At 32.8% G+C, this 21,768-nt stretch overlaps 2 protein-coding genes across 2 annotated transcripts; one reads left to right on the top strand and one right to left on the bottom strand.

The window, feature by feature from the left end:
• Positions 1-14,441: 14,441 nt before the first annotated feature.
• Positions 14,442-15,567, top strand: LOC133287519 (ethylene-responsive transcription factor ERF011-like). Its single transcript, XM_061485150.1, has one exon. It carries the CDS (start codon positions 14,669-14,671, stop codon positions 15,227-15,229), a length of 561 nt encoding a protein of 186 aa, XP_061341134.1. The 5' UTR covers positions 14,442-14,668; the 3' UTR covers positions 15,230-15,567.
• Positions 15,568-16,882: 1,315 nt separating this feature from the next.
• Positions 16,883-21,169, bottom strand: LOC133288049 (CBS domain-containing protein CBSX1, chloroplastic-like). Its single transcript, XM_061485749.1, has 8 exons — positions 20,862-21,169; positions 20,330-20,417; positions 20,142-20,206; positions 19,061-19,109; positions 18,812-18,864; positions 17,404-17,519; positions 17,237-17,294; positions 16,883-17,150 (listed from the first exon to the last, which is right to left on the bottom strand). Exons 1-8 carry the CDS (start codon positions 21,033-21,035, stop codon positions 17,076-17,078), a joined length of 678 nt encoding a protein of 225 aa, XP_061341733.1. The 5' UTR covers positions 21,036-21,169; the 3' UTR covers positions 16,883-17,075.
• Between the last annotated feature and the right edge of the window lie 599 nt (positions 21,170-21,768).

The raw sequence follows: 21,768 nt of genomic DNA, 5'->3' as shown, positions 1-21,768 counted from the left end.
GGCTACTACTAGAGCATATTCAAGAGATATAAAAGATAGATAGTTTTTTCTCTCAATTTCCTTCTTTCAAATCATTTGAAAAATCAATTGTATCTTTTCATTCATGGTCTAAAACTCTAGTTCTTCAAGAAATATAGCACAATTATAAATAATGACCAATGATATCCATTAATTTGTGCAATCCTTCTCGGATTCTTAATATATAATTTCTTCAATAATTCATCATAAAGGATATACAAAAAAAAATTCATATTGTAAATAACTTGAAAAAAGTGAAAAAGAAAGAAATTAAGCCATTAATTATATTAATTGAAGGAGAGAGATAAGAATGTGTTACTCCCTTTTATATTGATCAAACGCATCCCTTGGTTGATAAAGATTGGTGCTTGAAATGAAACATGGAGGATTTTGCTACACCAAAGTTTGTGCTTGAAATGAAACATAGAAGAACTTGCTATACCAAAGACTCATGCCGCTACACTATTAGAGACTTGATCGTGCTGATAATATGTTATTAAAGTAAGAGAAAAAAATAGCGAAAGTATGAAATAAAGGGAAAAATATAAATAAGATCAAAACATGAACTCTTAAGAAAGTTAGAGAATATCACAAATTCTTATTATTCATTTTTCATATAATACATGTCCTTATATAAGAAAGAATGAATAGGGGGACCGATTACATAACTGTTGGAAAATTTTTTTTTAAGATATCTTTATTATTTGTAAAGATCTATTTACTTATTTCATTAGGATTTAGGTTAGGTATGAGTTAAGTCCATTAGTGTTTCTTTATATATTGTACTCTCCTGAATCAATTCAATATACATATTTCTTTCAATGTTCCACTCTCTCTCTCTTGTAATTTTACATGGTATCTAGAGCCTAGCGAGGGGAATCCTTGTATGTAAGAACCCACACTGTTAATTAAGAAAGTTAATTAATTAATTATGTGAAATTAGGAAATAATTCCATAATTGACCCTAATAATTATTATGAGGCTTAGATAATTATAGTAAGTGAGTAATAATGCTGAAAGTTGCTTTTCTGACGAAAAGTGCAGATATCGGTTCTGCTACTCGGTATAATTGTGTACCGATGAAGTATCCCGGAAAATTATAAAAAGTGTGTATATGTCATTAGAATAATATATAGGACTTGTAAAACAAGTTTCAAGTCAAAATAATGAGAACTGGTGCCAGAACTGATACTAGCTATGGAAAAGCGCGTACTGGAAAGGTGCTGCGAAAAATAAAATAAAAATATGATAAATCTTAGAAAATTGAGTAGGTTCATAATCCTAAGTTTGGGATTAAAATTCTAAGCGTAGCTATTAATGCTAATACAGTGTGATTAAGTGTAATCCGCCTATATATACTAAGTGGCACAGATTTTTAGGTCATTTGAGGCTGCCTACGTGAAGTTTTCTGAGTGCTCTTCATTAGCCACCTTGCCACCTTCTTCCTCCCCTTCTTGTGAGCCAAAGAGAGCACCTTTGGTTCTTGTTTCTTCACCAAATACCTTGTGTGTGAGAGAGCTTGCATAATGAGTGAGGAAACACTCCATTTCTGAGTTGGTGGGTCTGTGTCAGTGGGTGTTGGGGCTAACCTCTTTGATTTTGTGGTGTGAAAGCCATTTTTTGGTGGTTTGAGCTTCAAGAAGCCACCTTTGTGAAGAAAGAACCATTGTGGTGTGCCATTTTCGTTTTCCTTCAAAGTCAGAATCTTTGAAGTGTTTTGGAGAGCTCCAAGAGCAACCTTTTCTGAGTTTTGAGCTTGGGTAAGCTTCATCACCTTTGATCATGAGTTTAAGGGTTAAAAATGGAACCTTGATGCATGTAACAAGCTAAAGATCATAACTTAAGGTTGAGTAAGGTTAAACACACCTAGAAATGCATGTTTAAGCTTCTGTAATCGGTAAAAATGGAACCTTTGGATTGATATCTCGCGAAATGCATAATCTGAGTTTTGCCGCGAAATATCTGGATATTGGGTTATGGATATCCGGATATTGATATCCAGATATGGATATCCGGATATTGCCAGTCAGATATCCGGATATTGATATCCGGATATGCCCCCGACAAATATCCGAATATTCTGGGTTTTCGTGAACAGTGAAGGTACTGTTCATACAGAATGTTATTTATGGGTTTGTGGACCCATGATGGGTTATGTTGAACCTCTGTAATAATTAGTTAAGTCAGAATCAAGAGATTAAAGGCTTGTGGCTTTGTGAGAAGCCTTAAGACATAGAACGCAAAGGAAAAACGTTGTCTTTATGTATATACTTGTGAGCTATAGTTATTGATATGATTGCTGGTCCAAAACAGATTGTGATTCTGCTGTGTGTGGACCTTGAGCTTGTGTGGACTCTTGGCTTGGATTTTTAGCTTGCAAGGTAAGCTTTCGTGTCCTCGGTTTAGCCATTGTTGGTTCCACTATGTCCCATGGGGGGATGGTTTATATGCATGATGTTGTTTTCATGTATTGTTTTGATAAATGCGATTGAGTTGTTATATGCGAGTGCCTTTATGATATGCATGTGGTGTTCCACCTATACGGTAAGCATGAGTATGTGGAGACTTACAAGATGGTGAGGCTGTGGGTGAGGTGCAAGAAGTGTTCCTTGTACTTATTGTGGGGTTGTAGACGTACGTCCTGCATTTCTCTGGCCAGTAGGATAGTTAAAACACACATGGCATGAATATTTGTTGCACTGCATAGTTTTGAAACTTATACTGTTAAATGCTTTTGAACTTATATTGCATGTGTAAGTGAGCTTGGGGTGGAAGATCCTTGAGGACCCCTTGTCTTACTGAGATTTTCTTTTTAGAGATCTCACCCCACGTTTGGGGCACATATTTCAGGTTCAGGTAATGCGGGGGTTGAGACCTCTAGCGGCAGGAGGCCGGAGCTTAGCTGATTATATGTTGTTATGCTGCTTATGTTGGATGTTGGATATTGACTGTTGCCTTTTATGCTTTTAGCTTCGTGATGTTATTGTTGAGACTGTTGTGGGGCTTTGTTGCCTTATTTGGTGAGCAGGGAGATTGTCCATGCCACATTTACTTGACTTTATGTTTTGTTGTTTCTAGTTGTAATTAATAATGGATTAGGATATTGTCCGGACTACGTGTTGTAGATCCGTGACTTAGATACTCACATCTATGTTATGAGGTATTTCAGTTAGCTGTCTTTTGCAATTTACATATAGGAGATGTTTTATGAAATGAATTAAGTAATTCAACTTGGCTAATGATAATGATGTCATAATTGAAAAGAAAAAGATATTTCGCATGTTTATATTAAGCGTGGCTTAATACGATGATATGATAACAAATCGGATATATACGGGGTGTTACATTGTCTGTCTTTCCTTACTCTTTTTCATAATTTTAATACGGTAGTATAGAGATATCACCCACCATGAGAGATTGATTTTCCCAACTTTTTCCTTTCTCTATTTCTCTCCGCTTCTCATAGTTTCTTCTCCTCGTTCCTGCCTTTGCCCTACAAGTGTTGTGCTTCGTCACCATCAATGACCCAGCCACCATCCATCCCTCTGTCCGCTTCGAACGCCACTAGCGTCGCTGTTGTCATCCGCAACCATCGTGCCAGTGTTCGCATATCGTCTACCTTCTGGTTGCGCGCCATTCCAGTTGAATCTCCATAGATCTGCTCGTGCTTCGTCTCTGTCTTCCTGGATATATTCGCCGGACCTCCATCTCCGCCGCACTAAAAAATTGGAGAAAGCCATATATGTCCACCTTGTCGTTGTCGACCATTGCCGCAGCCGAAGGAACCGCCGCTATCGAGTTGCGCAAGTGAGGGTTCCACCGTCGGATTCCCTCTGCTGTCCAGAATCTGACTCGCCTTCACTGACCTTTGTTCATCAGATTTGTTCTTATTTTCCGGCGAAGCTCAGATCCGCTCTATCTCTTTCTCTCTCCAGCAACCAAATCAAGTCATTGTTCTGGCGCGTCTCTTTCCTCCGACCATATCATCTTTTCTTCTCCGACCGAATCTTGTTTCTTCCGGATATGTTTTCTTCTTTTTTGTTGATTTATTTTTTTTATTTTGATTTTTTTATGTTGTATTTGGCCAATTTTATTTTATTCCCACATATGTTTGTGGTGTTATTCAAGTCTGATTGGGCTTGTATTTGATTTATTTTTTCCATTGTTTGGCTTTATTTTGACCTCCCATTCAGGGGGAGCATTTATTTCCGCTGTTGCCTAGTCCGCAGATTATTCGAGTTACACTGGCTTCGTCGGCTTGTATTCCATTTGCAGCATTTATCTTTGTTGTTCTCTGGTCCACAGATTATTTCAGTTACACTAGCTCCGTTGGCTTGTATTCTAGTTGCAACATTGTCTTTTTCTCAACCTTTCCTTGGCTGATGTCTATCTCAGCCCTTCCGTGGTTGATGTCTTTTTCTTCCTTTGCTGATGTCCATTCCAGCACCGCCTCTTCACCAGTTCTTCAAACCGATGGTCATTCCAGTTGATTTGTTGTTGATTTCTCCGACTTATATTCCGTGAAGTTTTGTTTTAGTTTTCTTTCTTCCCAAGATGAAGTGTCCCTCCATTTTGATGGGGAGTAGAGTTGTTACAACCATGGTAGTTAAAATCGAGATTTTACCTAACATCGGAAGGAGAATAAAAAATCGTAAAACGTAAAATCCTAATGTAAAAAAATTGTAAAAACGTAAAATCCTATGAAATTTTGATGAAATTATTTTGATTAAAAAATTGTAATATCGTAAAAGCGCAGATTTAAATTGGAATTTTAACTACCATGGTTACAACCCACGCTCGTTTATTTTGATGTTATGTTTCTTAGTTTTTCTTATTCAAACTTGTTGCTTATGATCTATACACTCCAGCTTGAGGGGAGTATTGGAAAGAATATCTTTAGGATATCTTTATTATTTGTAAAGATCTATTTCTTTATTTCATTAGGATTTAGGTTATGTATGAGCTAAATTTATTAGGTGTTGTTTGGTTCAGGCTTTTGTAAAAGTTGCCTATGCAAATCGACTTGGCAATGGCTGAAGTCCTTGTTTGGTAGACAGTTTCATAAAATTTCCCCACCTATTCTATTTGCATAACATTTCAGATTTTGCCCATGAAAGCGAGCACCAGTCACTGTTAGGAAAGACATCTTGGACATGGTTTTTCTTGGTTAGCCGGCTAAATGGCAAAAGGTGAAACCCAAAGCAGACCAAAATGTCAGCAGCGCCCGTGAGTAAATCTGGTTGAAGAGAAAATCTGCAAACGACGACCGAAAGAGCAAATCTGAGTGCATAAGCTTATCGTGGTTGAAGAGCAAAAGGCGACCGGAAGAGCAAATCTGAGTGCTCTTACCCTCTGAGTGCATAAGCTTATCTTCCTTGTCAATCTGGTTGAAGAGCAAATGGCACACGGACTTGCCACTTGTATTAATAATTGGATATTATTATTGGGGTTATATTTGTAATTTTATATCATTTATCCATCAATATTTACTCCTCAACCAAACATAGGCATAAAATTTTTTAATCAATTTGCCTGCTAAAATTTGACCTAACCAAACAACTTTTTTTTTTACTTTCCTATCTAATTCACTTTTCGTGTAGATCCTTGGTAATTACATTCTCTGGTGAACTAAAATTTTCACTTGAACCAAACAACACCTTAGTGTTTCTTTATATATTATACTCTCTTGAATAATTCAATATACAGATTTATTTCAATGTTCCTATCTCTTGTAATTTTACAATAGCAATGCAATTATGCATGATGGTTGCAATTCATACCAAATATCACAAGCAATCAAAATGTTATAATATAAACCTCCTGAAAATCCAATAATCATCCACATGTAAAATTCATATTTTATAACAAAATTCAATTTTTTGTATATTTTATCTTCTAAACATTTTGCTAGTGTAATTTATATCTTTATATTAGTTATTTGACATTTTGACTCATTTTGGCGGGTGTTCTTATTATTCAGTAATTAATTTCAGTGTCGACTTTCTTTACCTTCTCCCTGATTGGTCAACGGGCAGAATATCAATTCTATTGAAATTTTGAGCAAATCGATTATTTCTACTTTCATTGAGGTTGACACGAAAATGTATGCAAAAAGATTTTATTCCAATATTTTGTTACTTTTGTCTGTTACTATCTTTTTTTTCCCCAATGAAGAGCGGCATTTATGGCAATTATGATTTTGATCTTTCTCTTTTTGTTTTCTTTTCAGATAATTAATTTGGTCAGTTGATAATTTAGTGAATGCTTTCTTTTATTATTACTTTAGTCACATTAAAGGAACTCGGTGCTGTGATATAAAATGTTTGGATATTATATTTTAAAAGTTTTTGCTACTTATTTAAGCTTTTACTAATGACTGTAGCTCACTTAGTTAAGTGAGAAGAGAATCTGAGTTCAAACTTTTATCAAATATATCAAAAGAAAAAAGGAGGAGTTTTTTACTAAACCTCGACTCAGAATTAGTCCCACAACTATCTCAAGAGTTAAAACTCGTGGGGATATAACTCTTCATCAAAGAAATATTTAGGGTCAATATAAAAAAAATAATACCAAAATGTTATATTTTACGTTTTATTATACTATATTTGATTTATTTATTCAAAAATCAAATTTAGAGTCAGTTTGGATCATCTCTTTTATAAGTTAGAAGCTACTTATAAACTAAAGCTAAAAAAAAATTTGAAAGTTGTTTGGTGATTACATAAAAATTTAAATTAAAAGCACATATTTCAAGAAAACTCTTTCTCAATCTTTATAGCTCTTCATTTAAAAAAAAAACACACAATTCAAGAAAAAATATAAGAGCTTAAAAAAAGGAGCTTTTGACTTTTAGTTTTTTTCTTCATTATAAAAAAAAAAGAACTTTTCATTATAAGATTTTTTTCTCAAAATCTGTATGACCTAGTTTTTGCTTATAAGTAACTTCTAGCTTAAAAAAGAGAGTTCAAACAAGCACTTAATTATCAAGTATAATGTATAGTTTTACCATGTTAACATTCAACAATCACGTGAGAAGGGATTGTATAGTACTGCAGTGAGTTGCAGCCTATGTTACAGAGACACGTCAAAAAATTTGAAGTGTCATGTCCGACACTCTCCGATACACCGACGTTTCGTGACACTCTAACACGCTCAGACATCTATGATATTTAAAATTTTATTACATACTATGAAAAAATTGATCGATGTTTTATCAAACTAATATAATATAAATTAAAAATGAATATTGAATAAATCTCATTGAAGTGTATACGAAATTTTCAATTTGAAAATGTAATAGTAAATATTTACATCTTATCTTATGTTTCTTTGCAAAATTAATGGATAAGTTTAGTTTTATTTTTTTGTTGAATTATTGAATATTAGATATAATATATGCTACATAAATTAAAAATATTATTAAAAATTAAAACATGTCCTAACATATAAAAACCTAAAAAAATTTAGAATTAAGGTATCGAATAATCGTATTATATTCAATATCGGTGCAACATAAACTATAAAGTGTAGCTGTAAAAGGCTATTGAACTTGGTGCAAAATACAGAATTGAAAAATTGAGTAAAGCAACGCTTGAAAATGATAATATGTACCAGTACCTCATGAAATTTGGAATAAACTTTTGATGTATGAGATGTATCCAACTAGGTACATCTTTTTTTCAAAAGAAGAAACTTTTTTAATGGGGTGGAAATTATTTTTTTCCAAAAATAATGATTTTTTTTCAAATATAGAAAAAAGATATATTAAGTTGGATACATTTAATACACTAAAGATTTGTCCTGAAATCTGTGAAGCTCCAAGGAACAGGAAGTGGCACAGCATATTCAATACACTGAAGGAATGCTTTTCATCTCTTTCCACTACTTACACATGCCCAATAAATTGTCGGTTGCCTAGCTTCACCCCTATATATTTGGTTACCATGTTCTGTAATTTTGCTCTGTTACACTTAGTTTTCCCTTTTCTTCTATTGTTTGTGTTTTTTCTTACCATGTTCATGCATCATTATGTGCCTAGTCTAGGAAGAAACGGCGGAAAAGGTAGAATAGAAATCAATCGTATTATAACTTCTCTTCGGTTGATCATGCAACAAATGTTAACCATGCAAAATCAGAAAATAATCAACGGTATTACTATTACATTTTCTCTTTAGTTGAAATAGTAAGAAATATTGTTCACTGTGGCAATCAATAAAGGCTGCGTTAAAAAATCGTTTCCTTACATTACGGCTTTCAAGGAAAGCCGAACCAAACTTTCTTCGTCAGAGACATCAAAGTAGCTAGATTTCATTTCACTAAAGTAATTTTAAGCTTTATAATTTATTTTTCTTATTAAAATCATAGTAAATATTTAAGCATGTATAAATTTGTTATGATTTTGTTTAAATTTAATTTTTCAATTTTTTAATTTTTTTTAAAAAGTGATATTCTCACTTTATAAGTATCAATTTAACTTTTAATATACTAAAGGGTGTGTTGGTACAAGTGAAAGTGACTCAAGTTCTTTAAGCATGTAATCCGACTCTGGCAATGATGTGTATAATTAAAGATATTGTTCAGAGATATTTGCACCTTTCGGTATTGACCATATTTTAAGTGATTAATTTCGCAAGTATTGAATGAAAAATATTTTTAAAAAATCGCAAATTCCTTTGTAATAGTCTAATAAATAATTGTGAGTACATTTTTTAAAGGGAAAATTTCAAAAAACTCTCTATAAGTTTCTTCAGAATTATTTATTCCCTCTCCAAAAATTTTAATCATTTATACTTCTACTTATTTTTCATCCAAGTTAAAGTTAACGGAGTTAATTTTTTAAAAAAATACCAAAATTATCCGTAAAACAAAAAAAAGGAATTAACCCTTAATACTAACTAAACACCTTACGGGTTTTTTTTGAAGTTTTTTTAAAAATCTCAATGACCAAATAGTGAACACTGAAAGTTTGAAACTGTAAGGTATATATCTCATATATATAAGAAGTATGTCACAATTTTCAAATCAAATATAAAAATTTAAAAAAAAATAATAAAAACACCACAACATACAAGGGACATCATACAATTATTGTAATATTTCCTCAAACTACATGCAACAGTTAAACGTAGAAACTTCACAACAAAAACTTAATATTTCAATGGTGCTGCATATTTTTGTGATCTGACCATGTGTGTCAGTTAGTGGATTAAGGTTGCTCATCTTGATCATCGCATTACCAAAATCTAGCCTGAAGAGTAATGAGTTTGTGGTATATTCCAAAACTTTTTGATTCATGAAACTCCCATTGAAGAGTTGTTGGTCAGAGTGAAAAAGACCCTTTTTGTTAACTAAATTCTTGTAGTAAGCATTTTCAAAAAATTCCTTGTTACGGTGTGTTATCTCTCGCTAGCAATAAGGTGTTTAGTTAGTATTAAGGGTAAGAATAGTTTTAGTATTTTTTTTTAAAATTAACTCCCTTAACTTTAACTTGGATGGAAAATCAAATTATGGGAGTAAGTGATAAAAAAAAATTAAATAAGAGTATAAATAATTAAAAATTTTGAAAAGGAAATAAGTAATTCTGAAAAAACTTATAGGAAGGTTTTTGAAGTTTTTTCTTTTTTAAAATAATTAGAATAAAAGTCAACCACAACAACGTTCATTTATTAACTTTACCCATACCACGTACCCAAAAAAATGAAAAAAAATTCACCCCAGCCAATTCTCACCAACATTTGACTTTTCCCTCGATCGGGGGACAACTGCATTAACCTCCCCTAGGGGCTAGGGCCCTATATTTGTGTCCTACAGAGAAGCAAATTTCACATTTACACTAGTAGGGGAATATCTATTTCCTTATAAAAAAGGAAAAAGATTATAGGATATGAGTGAAAAAATTTATAAAAATAAAATTATTTTTTTTATTGTATTTGATAAATGATGTACTCAGTGTTTCTGTAGCACCATGAATATTTTCCACGATTCAGCAAATACTGATAAGTGATAACTTGCTCATCATCTTCTCCTGTGTGTGGAATCAATTCCAACATTTTTCGACACGTCCACAATTTATTCCGACTTCTGGGTCTTGTCGCTAACCAATGCCTCTAGTTCCAGTGATCTCGTTGGTGCGTGCATCATCGTCTGCTTTTCTTGTGAGAGATCGAAAAAGTCAAAACATGCCTCTGTTTACTGTAACTTCCGTATCTATAATCACATTTCTAAAGATTATTCTTAGTTTTGACGAAGGGAAATATTTATTTTTGTGTTGTTGGAAATGAATTATTTTATGTTAGTGTAATAAAATTATGAAGGAGATCCACAAATAATTGGAGACAGAAAAAATAGAGATGAAATCCATATTTGTTATGTGTGCATAAAAATTTGATTTATATTATATTAAAGGGATATATTTTTCTTATGTTGTTGGAAAAGAATTACCTCATGTTGTAGAAATAAAAGTATAAGTGGGACCCACATGTAAGAGGAGAGAGAAAAAAAAAGTGGTGGGACCCAACCATTTTTGTGTGTGTAGAAGAGATGTTTATCTCATGTAAAATGAGATAAACATAACTCTATATTAAATGAGATAAATGTAACCTTTGACAAAATAAGATTCATATAACAGGAGGTAGTTTTTTGTTTTTTTAATTGAAAAAAATTATGGAATAAAATATAAAAATTGTTATCCCTTATAAACTACCCTCTCCAGCATTTATATGGCCACGTCATGAAATGTCTCCATCTAAATTAACCAGAGGTATTTTCGAAAAATATATATGATTTTGATGAGTATTGTACTATTGTCTTGAATAAAACATTCTCCTAATCTTCAGACTTCAGTGTGATACTAATATATGTTTGAAAACGTACTAAAAAGTATATTTATATGGGGTAATGTTTTTCTTATGATGTTGAAAACAGTTTATCTCATGTCATAGACTCTTTGAAATTTGAGCCATCAAATTTTTATTTTTATTTTCGTAGTGTGGGATTCACTTGAAAATGTCTCTGTAAAAGATACTCTTATTTTCAATGACATGAGAAAAGACAATCCCATTTATATTTAAAAACATGTTAATGCTAATATAATACTAAAACTTGTTCAAAAACCAAATTAATTATGCTATTAATACATTTCACTATTTTTCAATGATTTTATTTATACACTATATATTATAAATATTTATTTATAAAAATTAGTATTTGTTCTTATAAAAGATATAAAATTGTGTCATTTGAAGTGAAAAAAATAGATAAACAAAAATCATGGAGGAGAGGTAGGAATTTTTTTAATTTAAATTTTAAATAAAAAATTAATTTTAACTAAAATAACTATCCTTTAAAATGATAAATATTTTTTCTTATTTATATTTATGTAATATATACGTATATGCGAAAACTTTGGTTGCACACTCATTCACCCTCTGGATTTAAAAATAAAAATAATGTACTGTTTCTTGCGAGTCTAACTATCCTTATCTCCTTACTCATATGCCCATTAAATCATTGGTACTATAATACTATGTGTCCAATTCTGAATAATGTCGCATTGGGTACACTACACATACATCGCTTAAAAGCTTTATAACCGAAATCTCCAAGTTACATGCTTGCTTTTGCATTTTTTTCCCTCTCTGCTTTTCCTTCTATGAGAATAAAACGGTGAAGGAAAGTTAGCCCTTTTCTCTATTATTGTTGGCGATCTTATCTACAACCATCAATGAGGATAGCATTGTTTCAAAAAAAATAAAAAAAAATCAATGAGGATAGCATGCATTATTACGTTTGCGACGAAATATTAATAAAACAAAATCCATAAGGAGATGATATTAACAAGAAGAGAAATATAAACAACAAAACAGCTTGTGGTATTGACTTTCTTTATATTATTTATTTATGGGTTTTATATTTCTCATGTTGTACAGACAAAAAATATATGAGACCCGTATGTTAGAAAAATTACGTATAGAACTCACGTTGGCACGAAAATCGAAGTTTGTGTAGAAAAATTCAAATTCTCATGTTAAATGAGAATCATACAACTCTTTATTTATTGATGTTAAATACAGTTTCTTATTTTTATTTTTTACTTTTATTTCATATTGTAATAACGCTTACATAATCTAATCTATTGATTATACTCTTCCGCAGTTCCGCATATTATATATTCATCCACCAACAAATCAATCAGTGAGAAATTTAGTTGTTTAATCTTTAAATCATTGATGTAACATATCACAAACAGTTCAAGGAAACGAAACAAAAAACTTTGGAGGAGTATTATTGTAAAATAATAATAAAGTACTTCTTATTCATCCTCCACTTGCCGTGCTAAATTATTATTTCATTTGAGTTGTGTTCTAACAAATAAATTATATTTAAATCTCATCTGTTTTCTTTAGACTAACATATCATATAAGAATTTGAATTTAATTGATATATATATATATATATGTGTGTGCGCGCGCGCCGCAATTATTATAAAGTAAATTTATATTAATATTTATTAATACATAAGTGTGTCAGTATTTATTATCTCTAATTTTTCTATAAAAAAATAAATAATGAATGATAATATGTTAAAATATCAATAAGTATTAATGTAAATATTTTACACAGATATTCCGTATTAAATTAGAATTTATTTTCTTAAAAATAACTAAATATTTTAGGGTATTTTTCTCTTAAACGATTAATTACACATATTATTCTTTATTTTTTAATTGACTATGTAAATTTTTAATTTTTTTATTCATATTTTTTTATTTTTACTTAAATAATATATAAGTATATTACTTACATTAAAAAAAAATATGCGTACAACGTGATATTCTTGCTAATTTGTTAGTAATTTGGTGGAATAATGGTTTAGTTTCGGTGGAATCACAAAGAGTCGCAATATGTTTTTGGCAAATCCGACTGAAGCGACACATTGACACATTGCCTTTTAATTTTAAAATAATATAGGAATAAATTTTATCAAAATTTTGTTAATAATTAAATAGAAAACAAATATATAATTAATAAGCAATTATGCCGCCCATTACTACTATGATTAGCAAGATACCATATTTGATTCTTTACACCGTGGGCGATTGAAAATATGATATTCCGAAATCACCCCTGCCGATGCACATGACAACAAAAGTTTGAGAAGGATAAAATGGGCCATCCAATCCTATCGTTATTGCGTGGAGGGAAAGTCAATTGCTAACGGTATCTATCCACCGACCACCGACCTACCTCTCTGCCCACTCAGAATTATTAAAATATCAGATAATAATGAAAATGAAACAAAATATTATATATACCAATTAAACTATCATTTTCTCCTCTTCTTCTTCTTCTTTTTCCTTCTAATTAAATGCCCTTTGAATTCCTTTCATTTCACTAACCCGCAGATGACACCAACCATGAACCAACCCACACCATTAATTAACGTTCACCATCACACACCACATAGCCATTACATCTTATTATTGTGCCCCTAACACACATCTAGTTATGGTCTTATTATATTAATGAAATATAATTATATAATTACTAAAGTTCATTAGACAATAAATTCAAGTAAATACTTATTCATGATCTATAAGTATTAAAATATGAGGATAATATTCTTACTATTAAAAAAATTTATTACTAATCTGCTATCTATCTAAACACCAAAGAGAGAAAATGCTAAAAAAATCTTGAGAAGAAAAAAAAATATTGATCTAATAATAATTAAATAGGTAATAAATTTATTTGTAGTAAGAATATTCCACTCTTAAAATATAAGTTATCATTAAATACTCCTTTCATAATTTGAACCTTTTTAATCACTTTGGTTTTCGTATGTTATATAATACATATATATTTCGGAATGGATTCTCTCACGTAGTGAAAAAATGGTCATGTTATTTGATCATAACTCTCGTTAATGTCCGATGATGAGATAAGAGAGAAAAAAATGTATAACATTTAAATGAGTGGTTATGATCAAATAACATGACCACTTTTTCACATGAGAAGATTCATTCTTTATAAATTCACATAATATAAGCAAATAATTTTAAATGATTGGTATAATTATTTTCAAATTTTTTATGTGCATGGATAAACCTAAACAAAGAAAACATGCTTTGTTGATGAAGAAAAGGAAGCAGACGAGTCCCACAACCACAACCTAGTCCTTAAAGGGACGGTTTAGAATAAGAATTCCAAATATCAAACGACGAAAGGGAAAGGCATTAATTAATAGACGTAACAAAAAAATAAATATTTAATATAAAGAAGAAGAAGAAAAAAAAAAAAGCGAGGGGTGATTTTGTCGGTGAATTGTTATGTATTTATTGTTAAAAAGAAAAAAAAAAAAAAAGAGTGATTATCTTGTTGGTAATTGAATTGGTATAAAATATAAAAAGGGAGGGTTGAAGGGAAACTAACGTGGAGGCTCACCCAGATGACAAGCTTGGTGGGCGAGTCGTATGAGGGTCTCACCAAAATCCATTACCTTACAACCCTTAAGCTACCGTGTCTTTTACTCGTTAGATTTTTCAGTTTTCATGAAGATTCACTCTCTCTCTCTTTGATTTCGATTTGACACTTATTACAACAACAACTTCAACTTCTTCTTGCAACCGAGAAACAAAGAGAAAGAGAGAAGATGGAGGGTGAAGAAGGAAGAGGAGAGAGAGAGATAGGAACAGTCACTGTCACAGCCACAGCCACAGCCACAGCCACAAGGAAGAGAGGTGTTGGTGTTGTTGATGGTGAGAGAAGGTACAAAGGAATCAGGATGAGGAAGTGGGGCAAATGGGTCGCTGAAATTAGGGAACCCAATAAGCGTTCGAGGATTTGGCTTGGTTCTTATTCCACTCCCGTTGCCGCGGCGCGTGCTTACGACACCGCCGTTTTCTATCTCAGGGGACCCTCAGCCCGTCTTAACTTCCCGGAGCTTCTGGCTGGAGAAGGAGCCGCCGTCGTTGCCGGATGTGACATGTCGGCGGCTTCTATTAGGAAGAAAGCTACCGAAGTGGGTGCCAGAGTTGATGCCCTCCAGGCCACCCTCGACCACCACCACCGCCACCAACCTCATGTGGCGGCGCCTCCGGAGCTACTGTCGGGTGGCGGTGACGGTGGCTCCGGGGATTTTGCGGAACGGGTTGTTGACCTGAATAAGGTTCCCGAACCCGAGAGTTCGGACTGTGATTGGGATGTGAATTGATGGGGAAAAAAATGCTTCTTTCACGTTCCGGTGGTTGCTAACATGCGCCATGGAGGTTCTGCGATGGCTGAAGCAAAGTGATCTTGTTGATGAGGCCTTTGGTGTGGATTACTGTATCTTTTCCCTTCTCTCTCTCTCTCTCTCTCTCTCTGTCTCTCTATTAGGTAGTATTTATTTTTATTTTTCTGATTTTTAGATTCCACGAAAGAAATTTTGGCGTTGTAAAATGTTAAAATGTAAATTAACTAGTCACTAGCCTCTCTTTCTTCGTAGTTCTCTATCTGTCGAATCGTTAATTTTCTTAGCTTCATCTCTTTTTGGGCTACAAGAAGAGACACTTGATTAATTTCTCAGCTCCTTTTGATTCTGTTTTTTTTACTTTTTTTATTTATTTTGGATGAAAATTAAGTAAATATTTGGAATGAAAGTAGTGAAGATGGAATGGGTGGAGGGAGGGAACAAGAATGGCCAGCAGTTGTGTGTAAAAGGGTGGAGTGAGGCATGCTAACCACTAAAGTAATAATAACTACTAAAAAGGTGATAAGATCGAGAGTTAGGTATTTTTCTGGTTCTGCACTGTTTTCTGATTATTGACTTGTGAAGGCGAAATTGAATGGACCATTGGCAAGGGAAATTGCTGTGGCCACTCCTCTCCTCTCTTTCGATAACGGTGGATGATGGGGTCGCTTAAATCGGTTTTGTCGTCTCATTTTTTATTTGTCAAATCTCAAAACAACAATTGTATCGAAAAACTATAAACAAAAATTTGAAAATGAGAGAAAGAGATGTCTCCATGTGAAAGCAAAATTACAGCACCTCAAATTGATTAACAAATATCTTTACAGAGGTTTTTTGATATGGCTCTGAGCTGTACCCCATATTCGGCACGCTAGGTTCTATGAACCCTTTTGAGTTGTGGCAAAAGATTAGTCCATGATTAGCGGAGAATTAGAGATTTTTAACCTTTATCTAAGGTTTTTAGCTGTGGTCCCGTGGATTACATCGTGCTTGACGTAAGTTTACTATTAATTTATTTATGATAAGTTAATCTCCCACATTAAAGACATATAAGATTCATCGGTGATTGAATCAGCCAAAAGAGAGGGAAAAAAATCACAGAAAAGGCAAGGATATGGTAAAAGACAAATGTAGAACATTGAATGAAGGAAGAAGACAACATCCACAGGCTCGCTTTTTTAGGAGTTTTTTTTTTTTTTTTTTTTTATAAACTGAAAGCGCACCAAATAACGTGGAGACTGGAGAATAAAATAATGGGCCAAATGGCAATATATTAACATTAGCAAACGAACAACTTTTTACAGAGTTATGAATTGGGCAATATATCATCGTTAGCAAATGAAGTCGTACATAATTATGTTAAAAAACAGGTCCCAAGCTTTTTATCATATAAAGAAAAGAAAAAAAAGCAAGTCCCAATCTGTTACCGCTAACCGTTCTGTTGAACAGCTACTCATGAATTTTGTTACAGTGATAGGCTAAGTAAGACCAGTTATCGCTTCAGCTCAACCACTACCCTATTTAAACGATGATGTAAGTATTACAGTGTAGAGGTAGATTAATGCTGGGAATTCCAACATTTTCAATATCATTATCACCATGGTGGCCGTTTTTAAATTTTGATGAGAACATTAAGAATAATAAATAATAATGGTCCTTCAAAATATTGCCACTCACAACCACTCGTGTAATAGTAAAATAATATAATAAGATATACATGCCTAAGCCAAAATTTTAATTCTAAGCCAAGCAAACTTCTGGGAACACTTCAATAGAATTACTGTATGAAATCAAGCAACAAATTTTTTGAATGGCCTTCTAAATTCTATCATGCTTTCTTTTGGCTAGCTCGTTTAATTTGAAGTGCGGCTCTTACAACATTTCCTCTTGTGATAATCCCGACCTTCAGATCAATAATAATCATCCCTTAGAAAACATGAAAATGAAAAAAAAAAAAATCAAAGATAACAGAATGGAAAAGTCTCTTACCAGCCTACCCTCAGCATCTACAACTGGAAGGCGTCGAAATTTTGTTTCCAGCAATAACCTAAAGATAAGGTCATCTTTTTTGAGTGGCAGACTAAGAAACAAAGTTGAAAAAAGAAGGGCGCGGGGGTATGTTTTCAAGGGAGAATAAGGAAAAAAGATAGAAGAACCTAGCAGCATCCTCAAGATTGGTGGTCTCCCGAACGACCATAGGGGCAGGGGTCATTAATTCACCAATCAACTTTCCGTTGGTCTTGCTCAGCAGATTTTGAACCTCATTGAAAGTCTGCAAGACACCATAATATAGCGAAATTCATCTTTAATAAACTAGAGAATTCTTGAATTAACTAGTGATTTGAAATGCTACAAGCAATGCAAAGCATCCGGTTTAATGCAATCATTACCGTGTATGAAACATGAATACTTAAAAGGAAGGGGCTTTGTCCGTGTTGGACATATCAGACACACATATTTCAAAACACCCACGGACAGATCCAACTTTGTTGTGTCACCGTGTCTGTTTCAATGGCATGTTTTATATCATGTCAACATCATGAAGAGTGGGTTGAGATTGTTCCAATAAATGAAGCCAATCGAGATAAACATGGGGAGAAGTGACATGTAGCAGATCCCAACAAGTATAAAAAAAAAAAAAAAAGTAGGCCAGAAACATCAATTATGTTAAACATGTTTATAGCACTCTCAGCTTCAAGTGAGAAACATTGACTTTGAGAAGTCACTATATATATAAAAAAAAAAAAAAAACAAATTGTTAAGCAACATTATTTATGTATGTTAATTTAGCCAAAAAGTAGGCCCTGGGGTTTTTATCTTCAATCACAATTCCCCATGGTGTGGCTTGCTTCATAATTTACAATAAATGTAGCAAGACAGATTTGATCAATATGATCTCTTCAGTATAATTAGGATTAGTAATTATGTCTTAGTAGTTACTGCAAACCAGATGACATCAGTTCTGTTGAGAATCACACCCAACACCCACCGGGAGAAAGGAATGACAATGAGCATATCTTCTAACCCTCATGAACAACCAGGCATTAACTGAGGTGAAAGAGAGAGCCACACACACAGATATATATGCATTAGTACCCTCATTTCCCTTAAAACAGACACAAATTACACCTTTTACTTTAAAAAGGCTGTTTAAATTTTAAAAGTCTCATTCAGATTAAATGCATTTAGAAAACATACAAACACTTAATCAAACTTCTGTTATTTATTTAATTTACTTTGGAAGGGGGAGGGGTTACAATGATAGAGTTGTCAACTGCAAAATTTCATATAAGAAATTGTTCACGAGGCGGGTAGGAATACCAATAATACTTTACATGTAATGGTAGTGATACATGGATTTTGCTTTTCCAATCCAGGCCGACCTAGCTCTCTAAGGTCTAAATACCAAAATATCTGCTCAATAAACTCAACTTGTTTGGTAATATGAAGTATTAACAACATGAAGTTTTGTTTCCTTATTGTGGATTTGCAACAAAGTCCAAAAAATATTAGTATATGATAGTAAAGATGAATTAACTATTATAGAAAGAAGGTTTAACAAACCTTCCAAGTACTATCAACTTCCGGAAACATGCTGTTATCTTTTCGCCCATGACCTGAAACCAGCATTGCACATTTTATTTGAGCTATAGGGCCCCAACTTGCGAATAAAAACATGTTAAAGATGCCAAAAATTTATTTGCCAGTTATCATCCCTTTGAAATGTGAATGCTGTTAATTTTTGAATAAGGTGAAAATCAAGCTTCCGATAAATGAGAAAGGAGCAGATTTTTTTTTTTTTAATCAATTTACCTGATATGGAGTCCAGTGCCAACAAGTCATAATCTGAAACAACACCAACCTGCAGAGTATTAAAGAACCTTCAGAAATACTTTCCATGACAATAAGTCCTGCAATATTTTGCTGAGTTAATCGCATGTATGTTTGGTTATATAAATGTAGAACGGAAGGAACTAAACCATAAGCAATTATTAATAAATACAAAGGTTGTAGTAATCAGATTCAATTGTTAGAAGGATATATTGCCTCTAAACTATATTTCCTGAACTGATTTCTACTTCTTCTTTTAAGGGAGTATAGCTGTTAATTTTTGTGTCAAATAAATACAATAAACCACTTCCCAACTAGGGAAGATTGGGGTCAAGACAAGTATCTTGCATATTTGCAAAGAGACTGTTTTCTGGATTAGTGAAAGAAAAAAATATACAGCAATGTTCATAGAGAATCTTCTGATTCATTATTGAATGATCCTCAAACTGTATTTTAGCGAGAGACACAACCTATAATGAAGTTTTATTTTTTTCAGATAGAAAAAGGTTCTTAAAATGATATTTTCTTTCTCAAATCAGAATTAGCAGGTCTTGGGAATTTTCTATGTCGAAAATCCATAGGCATATAATTAGGTAAGTGTTTTGACGACAATGAGATGGTTAAGAGGGCACTGGATTTCAAATGAGTAAAAGGAGCAAAGTATTTATTGAGGCAGCCTAATGCAAGAGGCTCCCACCATCACGAAGGTTCCACATCAAATGTATGCAACCTTACCCTCGTGAGTGGAGAGGCTATTTCCGTGATTAGAAACTTGACCACCAGATCACAAGATAGCAACCTTATGGATGCGTCAAGGCTTAGCCTAAAAAAACAGAGTTTAATTTTTCAAAAGGTATAAATCAATTGTTTAATGACGTTTATTAGTCATAACCTTATTTCTTTTGTGATTTGATCAACAAACATTCAAACAGTGTATTTTGAAAATTTTGAGACAAAATGAAGATGGAAAACTATAGGAGAGTTTTATTAATAACTATAGTAGAGACATAAACATATCAACAAATTTAAAGTGAAAAATTGAAAATGGGTAAGAATAACTCACCAGGGTCCAGTTATCATCAACCACAGGAAAACCAGTTATTCTGTGTTCAACAAGAGCTTCCAGAGCTGTTGCACGATAACATGTTACAAATCCAAATATAAAATCTCCCCCCTCCCCCAGTAAAAAGAAAGAGAGAGAAGAAAAGACTTCTGCCACGAAATGAGACAAAAACTAAGTATAAAATATACCTTCGTCCACAGATGTTGTGGGATTCACCACATGTAAATCCTCTTTCTTTGTCATAAAGTCACCAACAGTGTACACTCCACTTCTTGGCTGCATATAATGTCAAAATGTGGTCACTATATTTAACATATTTCTAAAAAATTTAGACTTAATTAGTACTCAATCAACTATAAGTTATCGTAGCTGGTGGCAGTGGAAGGAGTTGCGAGTTCAACCATTTTCACACACCCTCCTCTCTCTCTCTCTCTCTCTCTCTCTATATATATATATATATACCTCTATATACAACAATATAATAACAATTTCTTTATAATTAAAAGCTCTAAGAAACCAATATCACAATGTTTTATTTAAGAAAATGCTCAGCAAGTCAGCTTAAAAATGTTTTAAGACCGAATCAAATGTAATATTAATATATTTCAAGCCCTAACCGTATAACAGCCACATATACTTTCCCAAGTTATCAACGTAACCAAGATGGGACACGAAATTCATATGTATGGCCATTTGCAAATACAAGACGTAGATAAATACCGGCACACAATTAGCGTTGAGGGTGTTGGCAGCTGGAACCGGTGAGCCACGAAGCCTTGGAAGACGAACGGAGCGGTGGAAGCAGCGGATATCCGCGGCGGCGTGAGGCTTCCGAGGTAGGTGGTGAGTGGCGGAGGGAAGAGCAGGGAGGAGACGAAAAACAACCGATTCCATATTTCAGAGTTGGGTTGAATTCGCTCGGAAACCAAAACCAACGACAGTTGAAGGTTTTGGGTTCAGAGTTTCCGACTCTAATCCGCAAATATCGTTGCCCGTACAGTCAAAATGTCAATTTGTTTCCTTTTTCTCTACATTCCACTGCAAGTTACAATTATCCCCATTTTTTTCATTTTTCTTTTTGTTAATTTAATTTGTTAAATATCTACACTCTGGCCCAAAAAAAAAAAACAATCCTTAAATATCTCAACAACAACAAAATTGCTTGCAACTGCCCCGAAAAAATTAAATTCTAATAAGTAATTATAAATAAAATCACGATTTTAGAGTTATTCGTTTTTTTTCTTTGGTAAGCAAATTTATTTATTTTCTAAGAGGATGGATATTCTAATTACCAAAAATTTTTACTGCCAACTTACTACCTATCTAATCACCGTTAGATTAACATTTTCTCTCTCTTCAAAAACTTTTTAACATTTTCTCTCTTTGATCCAATGGTGATGTGATGGGTAGTAAGTTAATAGTAAGAGTTTTTGGTAGTTAGAATATTCCCACTCATTTTCTAATACCGGCAACGTTAGTTGTTAAAATGCATTTTTTTATTTTACCAAAAAAAAAAGCAATTTTTCATTTAATATCTTTTTTTTATTTCAATTTTTTCCTAATTTTTTATTTTAATTTTTTCTTATCATATTTTTTTTTATTCTAAATAATAGATGTTTTTAATATC

Source organism: Gastrolobium bilobum, unplaced genomic scaffold (genome assembly GCF_033153095.1).
Source record: "Gastrolobium bilobum isolate Gb01-03AN ecotype WA unplaced genomic scaffold, APGP_CSIRO_Gbil_v1 utg2810, whole genome shotgun sequence".
In the NCBI taxonomy this organism is placed as follows: Eukaryota; Viridiplantae; Streptophyta; class Magnoliopsida; order Fabales; family Fabaceae; genus Gastrolobium; species Gastrolobium bilobum.
This window is presented reverse-complemented; position numbering and strand designations above follow the sequence as displayed.